Here is a 22,426-nt window from a genome sequence, read left to right as displayed (position 1 = left end):
AAGGTCTTGCAAAGTGGGTTCAGGGAGTTAGGTGCTAAGTTAAAGGACAGGACACCCAGGTTTGTGATCTCAGGTTTGCTACCCATGCCACATGCTAGTGAGGCCAGAAATTAGGAAGCTAAGGAGTTGATGCAGGAGGGAGGGCTTCACATTTCTGGATCATTCTCTTCCAGGGAAGGTGTGAACTGTACAGAAGGGACGATTTGCACATGAACAGACAGTGAAGTGGTTGTGGAAAAAGATGCTGTTAAGCCTACATATAAGGTCAAAGATCAAAAGGTTGAGCATGGTGGGACTAATGTTCTGAGGTACATATATTTAAATGCAAGGAGTATTGTACAAAAGGCAGATGAGCTTCGGGCATGGGTCAGCATGTGAAATTATGATATTGTAGCTACTAGTGAGACTTGGTTGCAGGAGGGGCAAGAATGGCAGCTCGATATTCAGGGGTTCTTTTGTTTTAGGCATGCTAGACCAGGAAGGGTGACATTACTAGTCAGGGAAAATGTTATGGCAGTGCTCAGTCAGGACAGACTGAAGAGCTCATCTAGTTTGGCTTTATGGGTAGAATTGAGGAATAAGAAAGGTATGACCACATTAACAGGATTATATTACTGACCACCGAAGATTTAGAGGAGCAAATTTGTAGAGATCGCTGACTGTTGCAAGGAACATAAAATTGTGAAAGAAAGTAATTTTACCTTTCCACATATTGACTGGAACTCCCATACTGTAAAAGGGCTGGATGGGAAATAGTTTGTGAAATATGCTCAGGAAAGTTTCCTCCATCAGTACATAGAAGTCCCAACTATAGAGAGTCTGATACTTTATCTGTTAGCCAATGAGACAGGCCAGGTGTTAGAAATTTGTGCAGGGGAACACTTTGCATCTAGTGTTCATAATGCCATGAGATTCATAATAATCATGTAAAAGGAAATGTCTGGTTCTCAAGTTGATATTCTAAATTGGAGAAAGGCCAATTTTGATGTATCAAAAAAGAATCTGGCAAGTATCAATTCGGGTAGGTGGTTTTCTGGCAAAGCTATGCTTGGTAAGAGGGAGGCCTTCAAAAGTGAAATTTTGAGAGTAGGGAGTTTGTACGTTCCTGTCAGAATAAAAGGAATAATAACAAGTTGATGGTCATTGAAAGAAGGAAGTACATAGCAGGTACGGGCAAGCAGAAACAAATGAGGTACTTGAGAAGTATAAGAAATGCAAGAGAACATTTAAGAAGGATATCAGAAGGGCTAAAAAAAGACATGAGGGTGCTCTACCAAACAAGGTGAAGCAGAATCAAATATGTTAGGGGCAAAAGGACAGCAAGAGACAAAACTGGTCCTCCAGAAGATCACAATGGCAATCCATATGTGGAGCCAAAATTGATGGGGAAGATCTTAAATGGATTTTTTACATTTGTATTTACCCGGGAGATGGATACAGAATCTATACATGTGAGGCAATGCAGCAGTGAGGTCATTGATACTATACAGATTACAGAGGAGAAGGTGTTTGCTGTCTTTATACAAATTAGGATGGATAAACCCCCAGGGCCTGACAAGGTGTCCTTTCAGACCCTGTGGAGGCTAGTGCAGAAATTGCAAGGGCCCTGACAGAGACATTTAAAACATCCTTAGCCACTTGTGAGGACCAAGAGGATCAGAGGATAGCTAAAGTTGTTCCATTGTTTAAGAAAGCCTCTAAGAATAAGTCAAGAAATAATAGGCTAGTGAGCCTGACATCGTCAGCAAGAAAAATTTGGAGAGAAGGTACTGATGAGGGTAGTCCACATGACTTTATGCATGGTAAGTCGTGTCTAACCAAATTTATAGAGGTTTTCAAGGAAGTTATCAAGAAAGTTGATGAAGTCAAGGTAGTGGATGTTGTCTGTATGGACTTTAGCAAGGCATTTGACAAGGTCCCGCATGAGAGGTTGGTCAAGAAGGCTCATTCACTTGGCATTCAAGATGAGGTAGTAAACTGAATTAGACATTGGCTTTGTGGAAGAAGCTAGAGAGTAATGGTAGATGGTTGCCACTCTGACTGGAGGCCTGTGACTAGTGGAGTGCCACAGGGATCAGCACTGGGTTGTTGCTTGTCATCTACATCAATGATCTGGATGATAATGTGATAAACTGGATCATCAAATTAGCAGATGACACGAGGACTGGAGGTATAGTGGACAGCGAGGAAGACTATCAAGCTTGCAGTGGGATCTGGTCCAGCTGGAAAAATGAGCTGAAAAATGGCATTTGAAATTTAAAGCAGACAAGTGTGAGGTGTTGCACCCTGGGAGGACCAACCAAGGTAGGTCTTACATGATGGGTGGTACAGCACTGAGGAGTGTGGTAGAACAGCAGGATTTGGGAATACAGGTCCATAATTATTTGAAAGTGGCGTCACAGGTAGATAGAGTCATAAAGAAAGCTTTTCGCATAATGGCCTTCGTAAACTAATGTATTGTGTACAGAATACTGGTGTTATACTGATATTGTAGAAGACGCTAGTGGGGTCTAATTTGGAGTATTGTGTGCAGTTTTGGTCACCTACCTACAGAAAAGTTGTAAATAAGATTGAAAGATAGCAGAGAAAACTTACAAAGGTGTTGCTGGGACTTGAGGTCCTCAGTTATAAGGAAAGATTGAATAGGTTAGAACTTTATTCCCTAGAACATAGAACACTGAGGGGAGATTTATTAGAGGTATACAAAATTATGAAGCGTATAGATTGGGTAAACGCAAGCAGGTTTTCTCCCCACTGAGGTTGGGTGACACTAGAACTGGAGGTCATGGGTTAAGGGTGAAAGGTAAAATGTTTAGGGAAACATGAGGGAAAACTTTGTCACTCAGAGGGTGGTAAGAGTGTGAACAAGGTGCCAGTCAAATGGTGGATGTGGAGTCAATTTTAAGATTTAAGAGAAACTTGGATAGGTAACTGGATGACAGTGGTAATGGAGAGCTGTAGTCTGGGTGCAGGTCAATAGGACTATCCAAATTAATGGTTTTGTATAGACTTGATGGGCCAAAAGGCCTGTTTCTATGCTGTAGTCTTCTCTAAACAGATTAATGTGTTTAGGAGAGAAATAACTTTTTAAACCATGAAGTTATTCAGTTATTCGTATATACTCAATGCATATTTGAGGTACAGATTGGTAGGTTGGTGATTGCTAAGGGGGTTAAGGGCTACAGGGGGAAGGTGGGAGAATGGGGTTAAAAAATCAGCTATGAGTGAATGGTGGCACAAACTCACTAGGCCAAACAGCCTTTGATCTTGTATCCTATGGTCTTGTGGATAACCTAATTTTGAAACAATCCAAATTAAACTAAATATTCAAGAAGGTAAAATTAAAGACAGATGCATTGGGAAAAATTACCTGGAAGATGAATAAAACTAAAGAAGCACTGAAGAATATTTTCATTCATAGTTTTATGAAAAACTTTTGCTTTCTGGAACAACCTATGCTTTTTTTCTTACTATATCATTATCTGCTGTTTCAAATACATGTACTTGAACATAAAATTAGATTGTTTGCTAAAGATAAGTAAGATTTATTGAGAGGTAACTCTTTTCAAGTCTGCCTTTCTAAATAACCTTGTAAGTCCCTGATCTGAAGACAGAGACTTAAGATTATTTAGGAGGACGGACTTGAAAAAGGTTAAATAACTAAATATTTGTTCTTAGTTACTGCTCAACAAAAAATATTTTATTCAAATTAATTGGTGGCAGGTAAGGAACAAGAATCTTGTTGAGAAACAATTTGACAAATGGAGCAATCTGCATTTTTATCTATCACCCACTCCTAGCTGCAGTCACCCATTCTAATTAATTCTCAAATAAAATTCACTTCTGGTTTATCTCGGTATTAAAGCTTCATTACGATGCCACTTAATATTAAGTTTGCTACAGTGCAATTTCATTCCAAATCACAATTAGTAAAGTGAATACCATTTAAGAATAATTGTTTCTAGGCTTCCATTAACTGCAGAAAGAAAGAAATCTGGTCAGGAAGCCTGTGATCCGAAGTGCCCCCAAGGAGCAAATCCAATTAATTATGAGGTCTGTCACCTGACATTCTGGTCTAATGGCCAAAATACAGATACCAAGCAAAATTATGACCCCTATATAAGGGAAACTAATGTAGGAAATGCATACACTAGGAATACCTAGACTGATGCAGAACAATCGGATTGAAGTAGTTAGGAAACACAAGAGACTGCAGATGCAAGAATCTGGAGCAAAAAAATAAACTGATGGAGGAACTCAGTGGGCCAGGCAACATCTGTGGAGGCAAAGAGACAGTCAATATTTTGGGTTGAGACATTGAATCAAGACTGGTTGGCCCTTCCTATAAAGACTCAATTACACAAAGCAGGAATAGGTAAGTGCATAATATCCTCCTATGCAACTCAACCTGAGTGTGGCTATTCTACCCAGTTATAATTAGCATAAGAGTGACAAATTTAAAAAATTTCCTGCACTTCAGGGTGGGAGTTTCAGGAAGTGAACGTAAAGTAATTATAATTTAATCAAAGGACTTATCTTTTCTATTCTTTGTAATGATTGATCATGTTAATTATCACACAATCAAAACATTCAGCCACACATATTCATAGACCTTAATTGTAAAGAAGTCATTGTAATCTTACTGGTGTCACAGTGGACCGTTGATTTTATCCAGAATGACAAAATCTTTTGTAGTATAAAGATTAACGATGAGTGACAGCAATAGCATCTGTCACATTAAAGGGTTTCAGGTGACATGGAAATGAACAAGGAATTTAGAATAGCCAGCAAGACAAATATTAAAACTTTCGACTCACTCCTACATATTTATCATAAATAAAATAGTAAAAATTTGTTTGGTCTTATTTCTCACTTAATTCCTTTGCTTGCAATGATCATTCTAGTGCTAATGACAAACATTCAAATGTGGGCAAGTGTTTGAATAAACATTAAGGATTAATTATATGGGTTAATTATCAAGATTTGTAGACTTCATCCCAGAGAGAAAAAAAGATAAAACACAATAAAATTCAGAAAAGACATTGTCCTTTACGCATTCAGATATAAAATTTGCCAGCTTACCTCGTGGATATATCTGCAACGGTTCAATCATCTCTCCATTAACTTGCTGTTCTGTCACAGTAGCATAATACTAGGAAAGAAAACACAAAATAGATGGAATCAAACTAAAATTTTACAAAGATAATTTAGTCTTCCCCATAAAAAGAGGAAAATTGAGAAGATGAGGTAACAATTTCAGGAAGAAACCCATAATCTCTATTTATATGATATGTTTTAATAATGTAGAAAACGCTGTGTGGGTCTTATTCACAGTGACCGGTGTCACTCCTGCCAATAATGAAAAAGAGAACCAAGTCTAGACATCTTTACTCTTTACACTACTCCATAAATTTCTGGAGTTGGTAAACCTGAAAACATAACTTCCGAATCAGAACCAGTGATATTAAATCAGGTTTAATATCACTGTCATATGTTGTGAAATTTGTTGCTTTGTGGCAGCAGTACATTGTAATACAAATTATTTTTTAAACTATAAATTACAAAAAGAAATATATTTAGAAAATAAAATTAAATAAGTAGTGGAAAAAGAAAGCAAACCAAATAATAATAATAATAATGTACATGGGTGCATTATCCATTCAGAAATGTGATGGCAGAGGGGAAGAAGCTGTTAGTGAATCTTTGAACCTATGTCTTCCGACTCCTTTACCTCCTCCTCGATGGTAGCAATGAGAAGAGGGCATGTCCTGGGTGGTGGGGGTCCTTAATGAATTTTCCAACCCAAGACTAAACCATTAATATTTACAGTCAACAGCCCCCAACACAGATAGCTGTGTGGTGTCACTTGTCACAGTCATTTCTTCCCAACATCCCTTACCCCACTCCAGCAAGTTCTTAATTAAATCAATAAAAAAAGACCTGAACCATCGACTGCTTATGCCTCTCCATAGATGCTGTCTGACTTGCTGAGTTTCTCCAACATATTTTGTGTGTGTGTGGGGCTCTGGATTTCCAGCATCTGTTGAATCTCTTGAGTAAAGAAGTTAATGCTTACTTGTCTAGGGATAAGACTAACATCAGAGTTGGAAGTCAGCAGACTTGATGGAGATTTATGTTAACTATCAGAGGTACAAAATGTCAAGATTTTGCATGGTTCAGGTCAGGTGAAGTGAAAGGTCGTTGGTGAAGAATGCATTCATTATCAACAGGGAAATTAATATTTTGATCTTTTGAACATCTTTCTAATGTTCAATTTAAAACTTTGAATTATCGTTGAGTTGAGGGTCACGGCAAGCTGTGAGTGCAATAGAGTTTGAAGAGAATGTCAGAATCAGAACTTATCTGTTCATTTACTTATTTATTCATTCATTCATTCATTCTCTTCTAGATTATGTGTTGCATTGAACTGTCGCTACTAATTTAACAAATTTCACAACACATGCTGGTGATAATAAACCTGATTCTGATTCTGAATGTGCAATGAAGCTGATTCCTCATGCTGATGCCACCTAGGGGCAGCATTTCAATGAGGAGAAGACTCATAATGACTCTTGAGGACCACAAAGATAACAGCATTGCATCAGAGAGAAAAGCTACTACTAAAGCTTAATCAAAAGTTTAACTGAACCAGACACATACAGTGCCTTTAAAAAGTATTCGGCCCCCAACCCTTTGTTCACATAAATGAGTATTACAACCAGAAATTTTGATCAATTGAACAGAAAATTTTTATTTGTGAATTACATGCTGCTTTTTCACAGTAGTGCCCAAAAACAGAGCTTTTATGCTCTACAACAATCGTAAAGCATGAAAAACTAAAAATTCAAAAACTGAAATGTCAGCAGTTCCAAAGTATTCATCACCCTTTGCTCAGTACTTAGTGAAACCACCTCTCGCAGCTATTCCAGCCAGTAATCTTTTTAGATAAATCTCTATTAGCTTTGCACAGCGTAACGTTGCAAGATCTGTCCATTCCTCCTTGCAAAATAGTTCAAGCTGTGCCAGGATAGTTGGGGAGCAGTGATGGACAGCAATCTTAAGATCTTGCAGAGATGTTCAATTGAGTTAAACTCAGGACTCTCACTGGGCCACTCAAGGATATCAATTTTCTTCATTTGAAGCCATTCCATGGTTGCCCTGGCAGTGTGCTTTGGGTCATCGTCCTGCTGAAAGACGAACTTCCTCCCCAGTTTAAGCTTTCTGGTAGAGGTTAGCAGGTTTTATCCAGAATCTCTCTGTATTTAGCAGGATTTGTCCTCCCATCAATCCTGACCAGATTTCCAATCCCTGCTGCGAAAAAGCATCCCCATAGCATGACGCCACCTCCACCATACCTAACATTAGGGATGGTGTTACCTGGCTGATGCATCGTATTAGATTTACACCGCACGTACCACTTATCGTTGAGGGCAAAAATTCCACTTCCATCTCATCTGACCACAAGACCTTCTTTCACATCTTTACGGTATCTTCTAAGTGAGACTTTGCAAAGTTTTTATGGGCAAGGATACGCTTTTTTTTAGCTAGGGCCCCTTCCCTGCCATTCTTCTTTGGCAACTAAATTTAGAGGAGTGTCCTTAGGCAATGTGGCTGTGGTTTCACATTTTTTCCACTTTTTCACGATGGACTTTACTGAGCTCTGAGGTATGATCACTGCCTTTGTGATTGTACCCTTGCCCAGATTTGTGCTTCTCTAATATCATTTCCCTGACATGTCTTGAATGCCCCTTTGTCTTCATGTTGGTTTGGTCTGTTGAAAATCTAGCACACTGTTGGACCTTACAGATAGAGGGGTGTATTTATTTTCATGAATTCATTGAAAACAGGTGATCACCCAATTTTCTACATCAACAAATCAGGTAAAAGTAATACGGTATATTGCACCTGAGGAAAGTTAGCTTAGTAATTAAAAAGGGATGAATACTTTATCAGCCTCACAATTTTGGTTTTTAACTCATAGTAAATTGTTGACAGGCTTTGGGATTTTTCTTTTGATTTGACATGACATACAACGTTTTGTGGATCGGGACAAAATCTGACTTCAATATATTTTAAATTTAGAAAATGAGACAGTAAAATATGAAAATAGTTGTGAGGGCTGAATAATTTTTCAAGACACTGTAAATAATATGTCTGTAAGAACAGGTCGAAGACTATATACTCTACAGAGAGGAACATCTGATTATGCCTCATCATTTATAAGGCATATCAGGGTATAATGGAAAACTCTTCACTTGCTTGGATGAGTGAAACTTCAACAACATTTAAGTAGCTCAAAATCATCCTGGGCGAAGTGTTTAACTTCGATGGCACGTGATCTAACATCTTGAAAGTTGCACTGTCAGACCACCTTGGCTAGAGCCTGCTTAACACAGAAACTGCACAGCAGCAAATTTCCAAAGCTTAGAATCACAGAACGGTACATTACAGAATTCCATGCTGTAGTTATATGCTGGGTCTTTCAGAAAGCCACCCCAGACGACCCCATTCCCTCATATTTCCTTGATATTCCTGAAATCTTCTCCTTCAAGCAGTTATCCAGTTCATTTTCACGGCCACTAATGAATCAATATTCAGCCCTAACAGGTTGAACATTCCAAATCCTAATCATTCTTTACACCTCTCATGTCATTTAGTGTAAATCTGCATCCTCTTATTATTGACCTCTGTATCTATCACTGGGATGACAAGGGCCTTGTGATGGTGTGCATGTACCAGAACATTGAGGGCATCTTTAACATACTCTTGACGCTGATGTTTACCCAATGCTGTCTACTTGATTTAATAACACTTCTCAAACCCATGACCGTCACTACAAGGTCAAAAGAAGGAGGCATATGGGAACATCGATATCAGCAATTTCTCCTTCATGTCATGACTTTCAGATATATTGCATTTCTTATAGTGTCACGCCATTACGTTTGCCTAATAGAACTTTGAAAATAGTTTCACATCGTAAAAATATATCCATATCTAAACTATTAGAAATGGCATTAAGTACTAGTCTTTACAGGAATGCCTACATCTTGTTAGTAAAGGGACTTTCTGCCACTGTTTACATTAGTGGCAGTCAAACCACATATAGGAAAGGTGATAAAGTATGTCAAGCATATTCAAGTAAGCAGGGTAATGTGTGAAGGCCCCTGTCACTGGGTAAGTCATTTCTGTTTATTGGCTAGGATAAGGATAGTGTTATGAGTAAGCTGGTTAAGTGAAATAAATTGCTTTCATCCCAGTTAAAAGTACACCAATTTTTAAAAAAATATGATAAAAGATTAATAAAAAATGTTTTACTGTATTGTTGCTGTCAGGTTTACTAATGAGTTTTAATAACAGTATTGTAAATAAAATCACCATATTTGCTACTAGTGATATAACCCCTAATGCAGGAGTTCCCAACCTTTTTTATGCCATGGACCCCTACCATTAACCAAGGGGTCTGTAGACCCCAGGTTGGGAACCAATGCCCTAACAGATTGCTAAAACAATCAGAGATCCCATTCCAGATCACCAGTCAGTAGGAGGTAAATAAGCAAGAAGTGTGAAACTAAATTAACGTCCTTTCAAAGAATTGGTTTATGCTCAATGGTTTCCTGCTATGCTGATGTTACACTATGTTTCTGTGGGAGCCAGTGTTTAGTCCGCTGCTCCTCCAAAGGAAGAGCCAGGAGTCTGGGCTCATTCAAGCTTAAGAACAAGGGTTACTTTTAAATGCGAGTGGTGTACCAGAACTCACTAAATCATGCTTTTGAATTTATCACTGCTTTTCAGAGAGAAGGCACAGGCCAGGGGGAATATAAAGAAAATGTAAATGATAAAAAAAAACCCATAGCCTTTTCTCAGAAGTATACTAAAAAGCTACTTATGATAGATATCCAGAAATCAGTAAAGCCTTTGAGTGAGGAGATCGTCACTCAGAGGGTCATAAGAGTGTGGAATGAGCTGCCAGTGCAAGTAGTGAACGCAAGTTCAATATCAACGTTTAAGAGATGTTTGGATAGGTATATGGATGGTAGGGTATGGAGGGCTATGATGCTGGTGCAGCTGATAGAAGTATGCAGCTTAAATGGTTTGGCACAGACTAGACTAGCTAAAGGGCCTGTTTCTGTGCTTTACTCTGTGCTATGACTCCATGAGATCCTGATGATTTGCATCCAGCAAAATGGAAGAAATCCAGAGCTTGAGATCAATAAAAAAAAATTCAGGAACTATGTAACTGCCATGAGAATTTGAAGATTATTTAAACATTTAAAAATAATAACAAGTAATTTTATTAAATTATGTGCCAGCTGATAACCAGTTCTGTTTCCTTTGGTTAAAACTCAAAATAGTTTCATAATGAAGCACTAATACTCACAATTCAACTAATTTATTGCAACTTTCCAAAGAATAATTTGCAGCTGCTTAACAGAAGACTTTATGGCAGCCATATGTTATAAAGGAAATCCAGTATTGTCAACTACCACCAGAAATATAACTGGTTTAGCAAATTAGCCCACAGAAACAATACTGCAGCATCACCTCTAGCTTTCATTCATTGAGGTAATGTAATATGATGGAATAACATATGCTAAATTTGTAAATTGTTGTTTAGTCTTTGTTTAACTTTATGAAAAGATTATCTAAGATTCCTTTTTATACTATTTTCTAGGTTCTTTTCTTGTTTTCTCATGGTACTGACTCTTTCTTGAGGAACAATTCTGGGAGCACGAATTGTCTTTGTAAGATTTTCCAAATAGTAAGTTGAGACAGATTGTCGGATGATAGCGGACACCCTAATTGAACTGATTCTAGGGTGATTTTGTGCTTTAGTACCTAAAAGATACACAAAGGCAATAACTTTAATGTTTCAATACTATTGCATAATATAATTGCTCCCAATATGTAATGCTCTCATTATAATCACCATATAGAGTTCCACTGTTATACCCTTTTTTCAAAATAGTGTCTCTGACATAACAGAAGTTTAGAAGGATAATAGTTGTATTAAATTATGCCTGTTTTTCCCCATCCAATGTGCACCACTTTTTTTTTATCCCTTCATAAAACGCTGATGAACATTTGGTGACAACCATATAAGAAAGAAAGTCAGAATACTTTTTTACAAATGTTTGTATAAACTTAAGAAATGTAGGATACTCCTCCATCAGAACCCATCCAATTAGAAGTACAAGAGCAAGAGCCCAAATGCTGTAAACCATAACCATTATTTTAGAATTTGTTTGTAATGTATTAGTCACCAATAACCTAATGCGAACGAATATATTTCATGGTAGTTGTCAGAATGAGACACAAAAGAAAACTGAAATAATTTTAAAATTATTTCATGAGAGGAAACTTAAGTTGACAATGAAAATAAAGTTGAACAATTATTAAAGTGGTGGACAAAATTAATTATCATTTTCTTTTACAACAAATCATTAGCAAATGTTGAAGAGACTTTTGAGACACAGCACACCATGGTAGCATAGCAGTTAGTCGAGTGTAATCAGAGCTCAGGCAGTAGTTCAGAGTTCAGTTCCAAAGTTCTCTGTAAGGAGTCTGTACATCCTCCCCGTGGAATACTTGGGTTTTCTCTGGGTCCTCCGGTTTCCTCCCAGAGTCCAAAGATGTACCAGTTAGTAGGTTAGTTGGTCATTGTAAATTGTCTCCAGGGTTAAATTGGGGGTTGCCGGGTAGTGCAGCTTGAAGGGCTCGAAGGGCCTATTCCACAGTCTCTAAATTAATTAATTAATTAATAAGACTGCAAACTAGTGGTAGCTTGTAGTCTTAAGAGGCTCTTCAACATTTCCAACCGTTAATAATCAAACATAATTTCATTAAATTAATAGAATTACTTAAAGTGAAATGAACAATTACCTTCAGTTGTCCTTTGAATGAATGTTGACAGCTACTTTTAAGGAAGTGGGGCCATGCTAAATACACTAAACGTTGCTGAGAAGCCAGATGGAAGATGTATCTGGCCTCCTCCCTCCAGTCATTGTGCAATTGACTTCGACTCAGCAGCAAGTTCAGGAAGAAAGCAGGAGGTCAGATGCTGGGGTAGAAATTTGGAACTCACCAATCCATGTTCTGCTACTAGCCAGTGGTTCTCTGAGAACCAGCTATCAATCAGCACAATTTGGCTGAATGTCAGCAGTGAAAAAAATTCGATCAATGAATACAGTTATTGCTTTTATTTATAATTTAATATTTTCTATACTTACATTTACATTTGAAGTGTGAGTGCTCTTGGTGAAGTAATCTGTCAGTTGAATGGTTTCTTACATAATTTTGGTGTGAAGATGTGATGAAGCCACAGTAGTGAAGTTTGGAATCACATACAAGCCAGACCACCTGAGCAGCAGATACCCTTATCAAAAATCTACAGACGGAACTCAGCACGTCAACAAAATGTGTGTGTGTGGGGGGGGGGGGGGGGGGATTTGTTGATGCTTTGGGCCAAAACCCTGCGTCAGGACAGAATGCAACCTAAATGCTGACGAGTGCTGACAGTGGATTTCAATCTTTTGGGTCTGGTGATATTGACCCCCTAGGTTCCTCGGAAGTCAAGAGCAAGACATAAAACTTGGTGGTTGTGGCTTAAGTGTTACAAGAACAAAGACTAAAACAAAGAAAGAAGACAGAGACAAAAAAGTTGTTGTTGTCTCATACTCAGAATACAGTTAACAATATTCCAGTGATGACACACTAGCTGCAAAAAAACTAAGAAACATCCAGACAATACAGAATCAGCTATACTACAATCATTTGAAAATTTACACAGTAACATATATAAGTGATTATATTAAAATTATAAGCAAGCATAGGAAAGTAAATTACAAGGAAAATACCTGAAAAAAGTAACAACTGCTGCTCTACTCTCTAGGTTCCTCCAGCAGATTGCTTATTGCTCCAAATTCCAGCATCTGCAGTCTTCTTCTGTCCCTAATCCAACAGCCAGATTTGAAAATGGAAGATATGGAAAAACAGAGTCTCTGAACTGCACTACCAAGGCTAAAGAATGTGATATAATCAGCTAAATCAATTTATGTTGTCACTGAATGAGTCATTGTAGCTTGCAGATTATAACTGGAAGGAAGGTCAAGGGAATTCCATATTTGCAAGGTCCTAAAATTTATGAGGAATAAATAGGATCCGAATCCTGATTTTAAGAGTCCTGATGAAGGATCTAAACCAGAAATGATGCCTGACCTACTGAGTTCCTCCAATGTCTTTGTATGTTGCTTCAGAATCAGAAGGCAAGGAGGGAATTCAGATAAGCAGCTTTAGAAAACTATAGTAGTTAGCTACAACAATGATGGAAATCTTATTTTAATAAACAATGAACCTAAATCGTAAAATAACCAGAACATTGAATAGGGAATTGAACTAATTAATAGAACATTTACTTAATTTGATTTTCCTAACTTGCATCTGATTTAGCAACTAGCTTTGCTTGGTGAAAAACCTAATAATATTTTCCTTTCTTTCTTCCATACATCTGGGTACCAACAGTTTGGGAACATAAAGCCCACATCAAAATAACAATACACTAAGGAAAACTATTTCAAAACCTTTTATTACCCTTGCAAAAAATAATTGCTGCTGTCTGTTACTCAAATGGTCAAGACAAGTAGGTTTTAAGGGTAACAGTTTTATGGATCGACCTGAGAGCAGTAATAAATGTTAACAAGTAGTCTCGAAAAACAGTTCAAAATAAAGTCTTGCCAAAATACAATGACATTTCTAAACATAGTAATTTTCACAGAAAATATGACGCCAGTGGCTATTTTGAGCTTTGTTCATGTATTTTTAATAGGAAATTTGCCAGTTATCGATCCGCAGCTTGTTCCGTCTGCCTAAGGCCGTTATACTACTTGCAAGCAACTTTCCAATCAGCAGCTGTCAAAAATCACAAGATCCACAGGCATATTCCCTATTTCTTTATTTGCTTAATGTCACTAAAGAATACTTTTGCAAGTCACTAAACAGAAGACCTACTTTTGAACACTCTAACCCCTCAATTGACACTGGCCATTTTGTCTATATTTAAAGTAAAAGGAGAACGTGTGGCCATTTAATTATTACTGGGAAGGTAGCTTAGAGGTTGGCATAATTATTGTACCAGCAATCATCGATCGGGGTTCCATTCGCTCTGTTATCAGTAAACAGTTTGTACATTCTTCTCATTTCCTCCAGGTGCTCCAGTTTCCTCCACATTCCAGAGACGCACAGGTTAGGATTAGTGAGCTCTGGGTATGCTACGTTGGTGCCAGAAGTGTGGCAATACTTGTAGGCTTCCACCAGCACAATCCTTGGATCGTGCTGATCATTGACACACAGAACAATGCATTTCACTGTATATTTCGACATACATGTGACAAATAAAGCTAATCCTTTTTAATCTACTACCATGCAAACAGGACTTTACCAGCTGCTTTGCATTTACTGAGTTTTGACCACATCTAAACAAAGAATGAAAATTTTGGTTCACTCATAATTATTACATAAAACTTACTGGAGTTTAGCCTCTCAGGCCAAAATATCATAAGTTTAATTTACTATGGTTGCTCAAATAGTTGCACAAAATAGTTACCAGTGATTCTCAGTAAGAAAACCTGAAGATTCCATTTATTGCCCAAAGTTAAACTCAAGCAAGATAGGCACAACTATTATCCAAGTTGCTCTCAAAGGTTTCCAAAAAAATCCAGAGCTTAATCAGTAAAAATAGTTGGATCATGGGTTATGAAACTAAAGCAGCTGCTTGCCTTTCTGAAGCTTAATCATGCATAACCTGAAATACATGGACATATTTGCGTACATGCATATTTGAACCCAGGATGTTGTAGTTGACATACAAAGCAGCATTTTAGAATGGCTGTCATCAAAGTCTGAGACAGCTGTATGGTGGACATCTACCTTCAGCAAGATGGATGAACCTAAGCAGGCAACTTGAAATATGCCAGCCATTTTGACATTTGAGATATCCATGACCAACAGTGCATACTCGTCTTTCCCACCAACAACTGCTACGTCCATATGCTCATGTGAGCCTCGGCAAACAGGCATGCTGTTATGGGGGTGAATCCAACTCCAGGGTACCCATCTACAGTTTGGAACCCTTCCTTCTTTCTTATGCTAGTGCCTAAGTTTACCATGTTAACTGCTAAGTACAGAAAGATTCTAGTTTAGTTTTCACAAATAAACTAATGCGGGAAGATTGTAAGTCTTATGAATGTCATGGCACTTAAAAAGTAGAGATTTTTCTGTGCATCATAGAGTCTAATGTTGTGTAAGAAGTAAGAATGTTTTCTATTCCAAGCACCCTTTGTAAGAAGAAAGACTTTTAATGCTATGCACCGCACATATTAGATACAGCAAAACAGGTAATACATTCTGTCAATAAGGCATCTTCAATACATCAGTGTGAATTTTACATTCCCTGCTCTGATTTTATTTACAGCCTCAAAATGGTTTAGTGAAGTAGAATGAAACGAAGGATACTTTTAGGTTGGTCACTTTCTACCAACAAATGGATCAGAGCTACCTAGGTTCATTTCACCTGGAATCCTACAGAAAACAAAGCAACTATTTTTCACTTGATCAATTCGATTTCAAACCAGATTTACCAGATGATTTGGTGCACTGATCAGATTCCCCTCAAACTTCCTGTTCTATTGTGTCCAACTACTCTGTTGTATTCTTGTCCAACTACTTTCTATTGTTTCAGAAAAGGTTTTATTGATATTAAAATAAGAAATGAAACAGAGAAACAGCTATCTGCATGAAAAGAATTATTTCAGGCATTGTGACAAGTTTATAACAGTACAGTTCAACTATGGCTGCATTATTCTTTGAATCACATCATGGTTTTCAAAGAATTTCAAATTTCTTAATGCACAGCAAGTGCCATATTCAGCATGTTAGTACTGTATGTTTTAATAATGCTGCTTTTTCTTACCCATCCACTAGATTGTCTTGAATAGCATTAGCATCACATTATAATATAAGATCATTCACTAATGCAAATTGCTGGCATCCTGCTGTTAAAAACAACTTTCGCAAATCTTGCAGCACTTTTACTGCTTTTCAATTATGGAACTTAATTCCAAACCACATAAAATTATCTCCAAATCTGCAAAATGTTTAAGGAAAACTCTTTACAACCAAAACATAATACACTCAAGAGTGCGCAACACTGAATGCTCATTTATGAGTTGTATTTGATCTACGTGTGCATCCTCAATAGCCCTTTCATCAGTTCAAATTTGGTTTCTGATTCTACATTACAGAGCCCAATACAGCACCACATATAAATAAATTAAAATTTATAAAACATTTGAATGAATAGTGACTTCTGACAACCAATTTATTTCCCAGTTAGACACAGAAAAATTAAGTAGCACTGAACAGCAACACAGGACCAGATGTCTAATCTGCAAAGCAATATTTTCCATTACATAGCATTGCTGAATCTCAATGTCATTCAGTGTTTGAGCTGCAGTGATCCATTATCTGTCACTAAGTTTATATCCTTCCAAAAAGGCACCCTAAAAAGACCCCATAAAGTGGAGCTCAGTCGAAATACTTCAGTGTGCTCATTTCCCTTTAGGGTGTGCAGTCTCTCACCAGAGTGTAGATCCATAGTCACAGACTCTTACTATCTGTGGACATATTTCATGTGCAGATATCATCTTCAAGGCTGACATTCTCATAACATTACTTCCATACCACACACTTTTAGGGGCCTATGGGCTACACAACAAACACCCTGCATAATTAGCATTCAGCCAAGCTAGGTAACCTGTGCAAACACTGGCATTGCAATTGCTATCACTGGCAGAAATCAGCCAATTCAGCAGAGACGTACATCAAGTTCAAGTTTATTCTCATCTGACTATACATATATACAACCAAACTGAAACAGTGCTCTTCCAGACCATGGTGCACCAACAAAACATAAATTACAGACAGCACATAAACAAAAACATGACCATAAATACGTTGATAAAAATAAATCAAAATGCACGTAGTGCACAGCACAGGGAAACAGTAAACAGTTCGCTGTCCTAATGATGAGTATTCATTAGTCTCATAGCCTAAGGAGAGAAGCGGTCACCCAGTCTGGCAGTCATAGTCCTGATGCTTCTGTACCTCTTTCCTGAGAGTAGTGAGTCAAAGAGATTGTTGGATGGGTGGTAGAGATCCTCAACAATGCTTTGGGCTCTTCCTCTGCAACACTGCCGGTAAATGTCACAAATCAGGAGAGGGGTGGGAGACCCCAATGATCCTCTTGCTGGCTTTTACTGTCCTCTATAGGGTCTTGGGAACCAATGCCTTGCAGCTTCCGTACTACACGATGAGATAGCCAGACAGGACACTCTCGATGATGCTCCTTTATGAAAGATGTTAGAATAGGGGTGGGGCCTTGCACACCACAGTCTCCTCAGAAAGTGCAGACGCTGCTGTGCCTAGTTAGGATGTGTCGTGGGTCCAGGTTATATCGTCCATTATGTACACACAAAGGAACTATGTGCTCTACAACAACAGGAATTCTGCAGAGGCTGGAAATTCAAGCAACACACATAAAAGTTGCTGGTGAACGCAGCAGGCCAGGCAGTATCTCTAGGAAGAGGTACAATCAACGTTTCAGGCCGAGACCCTTCATCAGGAATGTGCTCTACATTCTCTCTGTGGCCGTCATTGATATGTAACAGAGAGATGTTGGCCAGTGCCTTCCTGAAGTTCATAATCATCTCCTTTGTCTTGTTCGCATTGAGTTGTTTCTTTCGCACCATTTGACAACCTCTCTATCTCCTCGTGGTATGCTAACTCATTATTGTTGCTGATGAGGCCAACCACTTCAATATCATCAGTGAACCTGATGATGGAGTTTAAGCTGAATTGGTGGCAGTCATGAGTCAGTAGCGTGAACAGCAGTGGGCTGAACACACAGACGGTGGGTGGAGGGGCGGGGGTGGTGAACACCAGTGCCCAGCCTGATGGAGCTTGAGATGTTGCTGCTATCTCAGACTGACTGGGGTTTTTCAATCATGAAGTCCAAGATCCAGTTACAGAGGGGTGCTGAGTCCCAACAAGGACAGTTTATCCACCAGCCTCTGAGGGATGATTATGTTAAATACCGAGCTGAAGTTGATGAACAACATCCTGGCATATGAGGCATCGTGTTCTAAGTAGGACAGGACTGGGTGGAGGGCTGAGGCTATGGCATGACCAGTGGACCAGTTTGAACAGTAGGCGAACTGGAAAGGGTCCAGTGTAACTGGAAGGTGGGATTTTATATGTCCCACTGCCAGCCACTCAAAGCACTTCATGTAAAAATTGAGACACTCAATCTAGTGCGACAATGGCCAGTACTTTACCCAAGCTTCAAATCAGTGTCAATTATGAAAAATGCATATTTATGCAAAGTATGAATGAGCAACCCATTGCTATATACTGAAACCTACTGAAAGTTGAAAGATCCAGGTAGAGTGGATGTGCAGATAAGGTCTTGTACCAGTGGGCACAGTCTCACAATAGAAGGATGTCCCTTTACAATAGAAACAAAGAGAAATTTCTGCAAAAATTGCTAGAGAACAACCTTGTCTATTTACAGAAGTAAACCTGAATAATATCAGCAAGCTGTAATCATAACAAAACCTCTGTTTTGCTGTAATCCTTTATCAAGGTCAAATATATTCACATATGCACAAATGCAATTAAAAACTTACTTACAACAGCATCACAATTTTTACAGGAAAGAGCACAATTATAATAAAAAAAAGCAAAGCCTATTTCAGTCCAGTGATCAAAGTGGTCATAATGTCGTGATCAGGGTTTCAGGTCTTAGCCTGAAACACTGACTGTTTACTCTTTTCCATAGATGCTGCCGGGCCTGCTGAGTTCCTCCAGCATTTTGTGTGTATTACTTTGATTTTCAGCATTTGCAGATTTTCTCTTGTTTGTCATTAGGGTTTTCCCTGTTGGTTCATGAAATGAATGCTTGAAGCAGAAGAGACTTCAGAGTTCTGTATCTCCTGGCTGATTATAGCTGCAAAAAGATGGCACGGCCCGGATGGTGGGGATCTTTGATGATGGAGTTGCTTTCTTAAGGCAGCACCTTCTGTAGATACTGCCAGGGTTATTACTAGCTAGAGTCTCATTCCTTCAAATTTGAATTCATTATTTGAAATTCTTTTATTTTAAATGGAAGATTCATAGTTTCATTTTTATTCTTTGTAATACCACCTTTTGTACTTTATGTTTAGCTTCTTTACGTGATCAGGCATAGCATTAACTATCTGACTTTACACTCCTTGCTTCAAAATCTGTGTCCAAGAAATTTTCATACTGAGAGATGCACAGCTATTTGCTGTATTTGTGCTCTGAGCTCCTTTACAGAATGCTGTGAAATGACAAAAGCCGAAAGAATGTTTGTGGGCATGTGAAAGTTTGATAGCTGGAATTGTTGATTTGCTTTCATATACAAAATCCAGGCTGATATTTTAAAAAGGTTATTGATAAAAATTAATGAGAATTTAGCAAACACACTATTATATTTTGACCGATGAAATATGAATAGAATAAATGTACTTGACTGTTGTCAGTGTGAGCTCAGTCACAATATCAGATTCTGATTTAATCAGTCTTCCAACATTATTAATATAATTCATTTTATCGCCTTCGTTTCCATTATGACTGTTGCAAAAATTGACTGAAATAACCAAATGCATATACAAGTTGGAGTATGGAGAGGTCTGCATACTCCAAAGAACCTCAGTCTCCTCAGGAAGTAGAGGTGACTCTGGCCCTTCACGTTTTTTGGTCTTTTGCCCATACACACTGGCATCTATAAATCTGTCATGATTACACCTCTTCCTAAAGAGAAAAGATAACCTAAAGCACTAATCCATTGTGATGAAGTCTTTTGAGAGTCTGGTGCTGAAACATACCAGCTCCGGCCTGAGAAGCAATTTGGCAATTCGGCACGGACTAGAAGGGCCGAGATGGCCTGTTTCTGTGCAGCAATTGTTATATGGTTATATGGTTATCTGGATCTGCTCCACTTTGCCTGTCATCACAAGTCAACAGCAGATGTCATTTTATTGGCTCTTCACTCAACAGTTGGACAATGAAGTAGCATGCATCAGGATGCTCTCCCTTGATTACAGCTCAGCATTCAACACTATCATCCCCTCAAAACTAATCAATCAGTTTCAAGACCTAGGCCTCAATACCTCCTTGGCAACAACATCTCTTCCATAATCTTCATCAGCACAGGTGCACCAAAAAGGCTGTGGGCTTAGTCCCCACTCCACTCACTTTACACTTATGACTGAGACTAAGTACAGCTCCAATGCCATATCTAAGTTTGACGGTGGCACTACTGTTGTTCCGAATCAAAGGTGGTGACAAATCAGCATATAGGAGAGAGATTGAAAATCTGGCTGAGTGGTGCCACAACAACAACAACCTCTCACCCAATGTCAGCAAGACCAAGGAGCTGATTATTGACTCCTGGAAAAGGAAAAAGAACGTCCATAATCCAATCATCTTCGGGGGATCAGAGGTGGAGAGGGTCAGCAAATTTAAATTCTTCTGTGTTATCTTTTCTTAGGATTAGTCCTGGGTCTAGCACGCAAGTGCCATTACAAAGAAAGCAAGGCAGAGCCTCTATTTTCTAGGAACTTTGCAAAGATTCAGCATGTTATCTAAAACTTAAGATTAAACTTCTACAGATGTGCAGTGGAGACAATATTTATAGGCTGCATCACATCTGGAATGGAAATACCAAAGTGTTTCTTTTATTTGTTGTGAATGCCCACAAAAAATGAATCTCAGGGCTGTATATGGTAACCTGCATATGTTTTGATAATAAATTTACTTCAAACTTTGAAGTTGAATGCAGGACGAAGGGTATTGGCCTGAAACAACGACCATTTATTCCCTTTCACTGGTGCTGCCTGACTTACTGAATTCCTCCAGCACATTGTGTATCTAAACAACAAAAAGTATTGAGTATATTTTATTACTAAGTAACCGCTCACTGCTTGGTGCAAATAAAAACTTTGCCTGTCATGAACTGTAAAATGGAGAAAATTAAAACAGAGTTCCAAGCTCAAGTTCTGGCCTAATGCTAAAGTAGGTAGTCTTGGAGTAGTAGTTTGATTATAAGTGGCTTCAATAACTTTGGGCTGGAAAGACACAACTAAACCTATGTTATATTCCTTAACTCTACCTGGTTGATATCAACCGTTAGCCTCTACAAGACCATTCCTCATACATTTTCCCTTCCTGCCATCCAGGGACCCAAAAAGTCTGTCTGGATGAAGCAATGATTTACTTGCACCTCTTCCAATGTAGCACAGGGCATTCAGTGCTCCTCTACATTTCAAAAATTAAATGCAGATTGGGTGCCACATTGTAAGGAATCTGCTACAGTAATTTTCCATCCCAATATCCTCTATCTGGCTGTAGTCTCCTGCCACCATTTAAACAAGGCACAATATTATCTTGAGAAACATTTTATACTCTGTCTGGGCACTCTGCAATCTCCTAGACTCAAAAGTGAATTCTATAAAATTAGTAAATTGGTTTATTATTGTCACATGTATTGAGATCCATGAGATGTTCTCGACTTCTTAGTATTATTTATTTATTTATTTTGTGTTTGCAGAGTTTGTCTTCTTTTGCATATTGGTTCTTTGTCAGTCCTTGTTTATGTATAGTTTTTCATTGATTCAATTGTATTCTTTGTTCTACTCTGAATGCCTGAAAGAAAATGAATCTCAAGGCAGTATATGGTGACATATGTATACTTTGATAATAAATTTACTTTGAACTTTGAGGTACAGTGGAGAAACTTGCTTTTCATGCCATCCTCGCAGCACTTTTCATTACAACAGTGTACTGAGGTAGTACAAGGGAAAGCAATAGCAAAATACAGAATACAGTGAAGTATTTCAGTTACAGAGAAAATACGGTGCAGGTAGACAAAAGGTGTAAGGCCACGACAAAGTAAATAGTAAGATCAAGAGTCCGTCTCATTGTATCAGTAGGATAGAAGCTGGTGGTGCGTGCTTTCAGGCTTTCATAGGAATCTGGAATTTGAACTTCAGCTAAACTGCATTCTATGCATCAGAACAGGAAAGCTTTGCTGAAGGTCACCCATGTGCAGTATTGACTTTGTCTTTCTTTTTCCATCAGCACGTCCTGAACTGATGGGCATGTTCTACGCAGTTCACAGTTTCACAGTTTCACAGTTTTTACATTCTTATTTAATGTTCTTTTTGTCTAATTGCTCACAATAGCTTATCAATAGATTTTTATTGGAGATATTCTCTGTTCTCTATATAGCTCCTCACATTTTCTCTAACTTGAAGCCAATTGGTTTCTTCTCTTTCCCAGCTCAGATGAAGGA

General features: G+C 38.3%; 1 protein-coding gene across 6 annotated transcripts in view; it reads right to left on the bottom strand.

The window, feature by feature from the left end:
* Window positions 1–22,426, bottom strand: part of map2k5 (mitogen-activated protein kinase kinase 5) — a 324,671-nt gene that overhangs the window by 254,953 nt on the left and 47,292 nt on the right. For all 6 annotated transcript variants that reach the window (XM_072278042.1, XM_072278043.1, XM_072278044.1 and 3 more), the window contains one exon: window positions 5,083–5,152. In XM_072278042.1, coding sequence (XP_072134143.1) covers window positions 5,083–5,152 — 70 coding nt within the window. The remainder of the gene's footprint in view (window positions 1–5,082; window positions 5,153–22,426) is intronic.

Source organism: Mobula birostris, chromosome 14 (genome assembly GCF_030028105.1).
Source record: "Mobula birostris isolate sMobBir1 chromosome 14, sMobBir1.hap1, whole genome shotgun sequence".
In the NCBI taxonomy this organism is placed as follows: domain Eukaryota; kingdom Metazoa; phylum Chordata; class Chondrichthyes; order Myliobatiformes; family Myliobatidae; genus Mobula; species Mobula birostris.
This window is presented reverse-complemented; position numbering and strand designations above follow the sequence as displayed.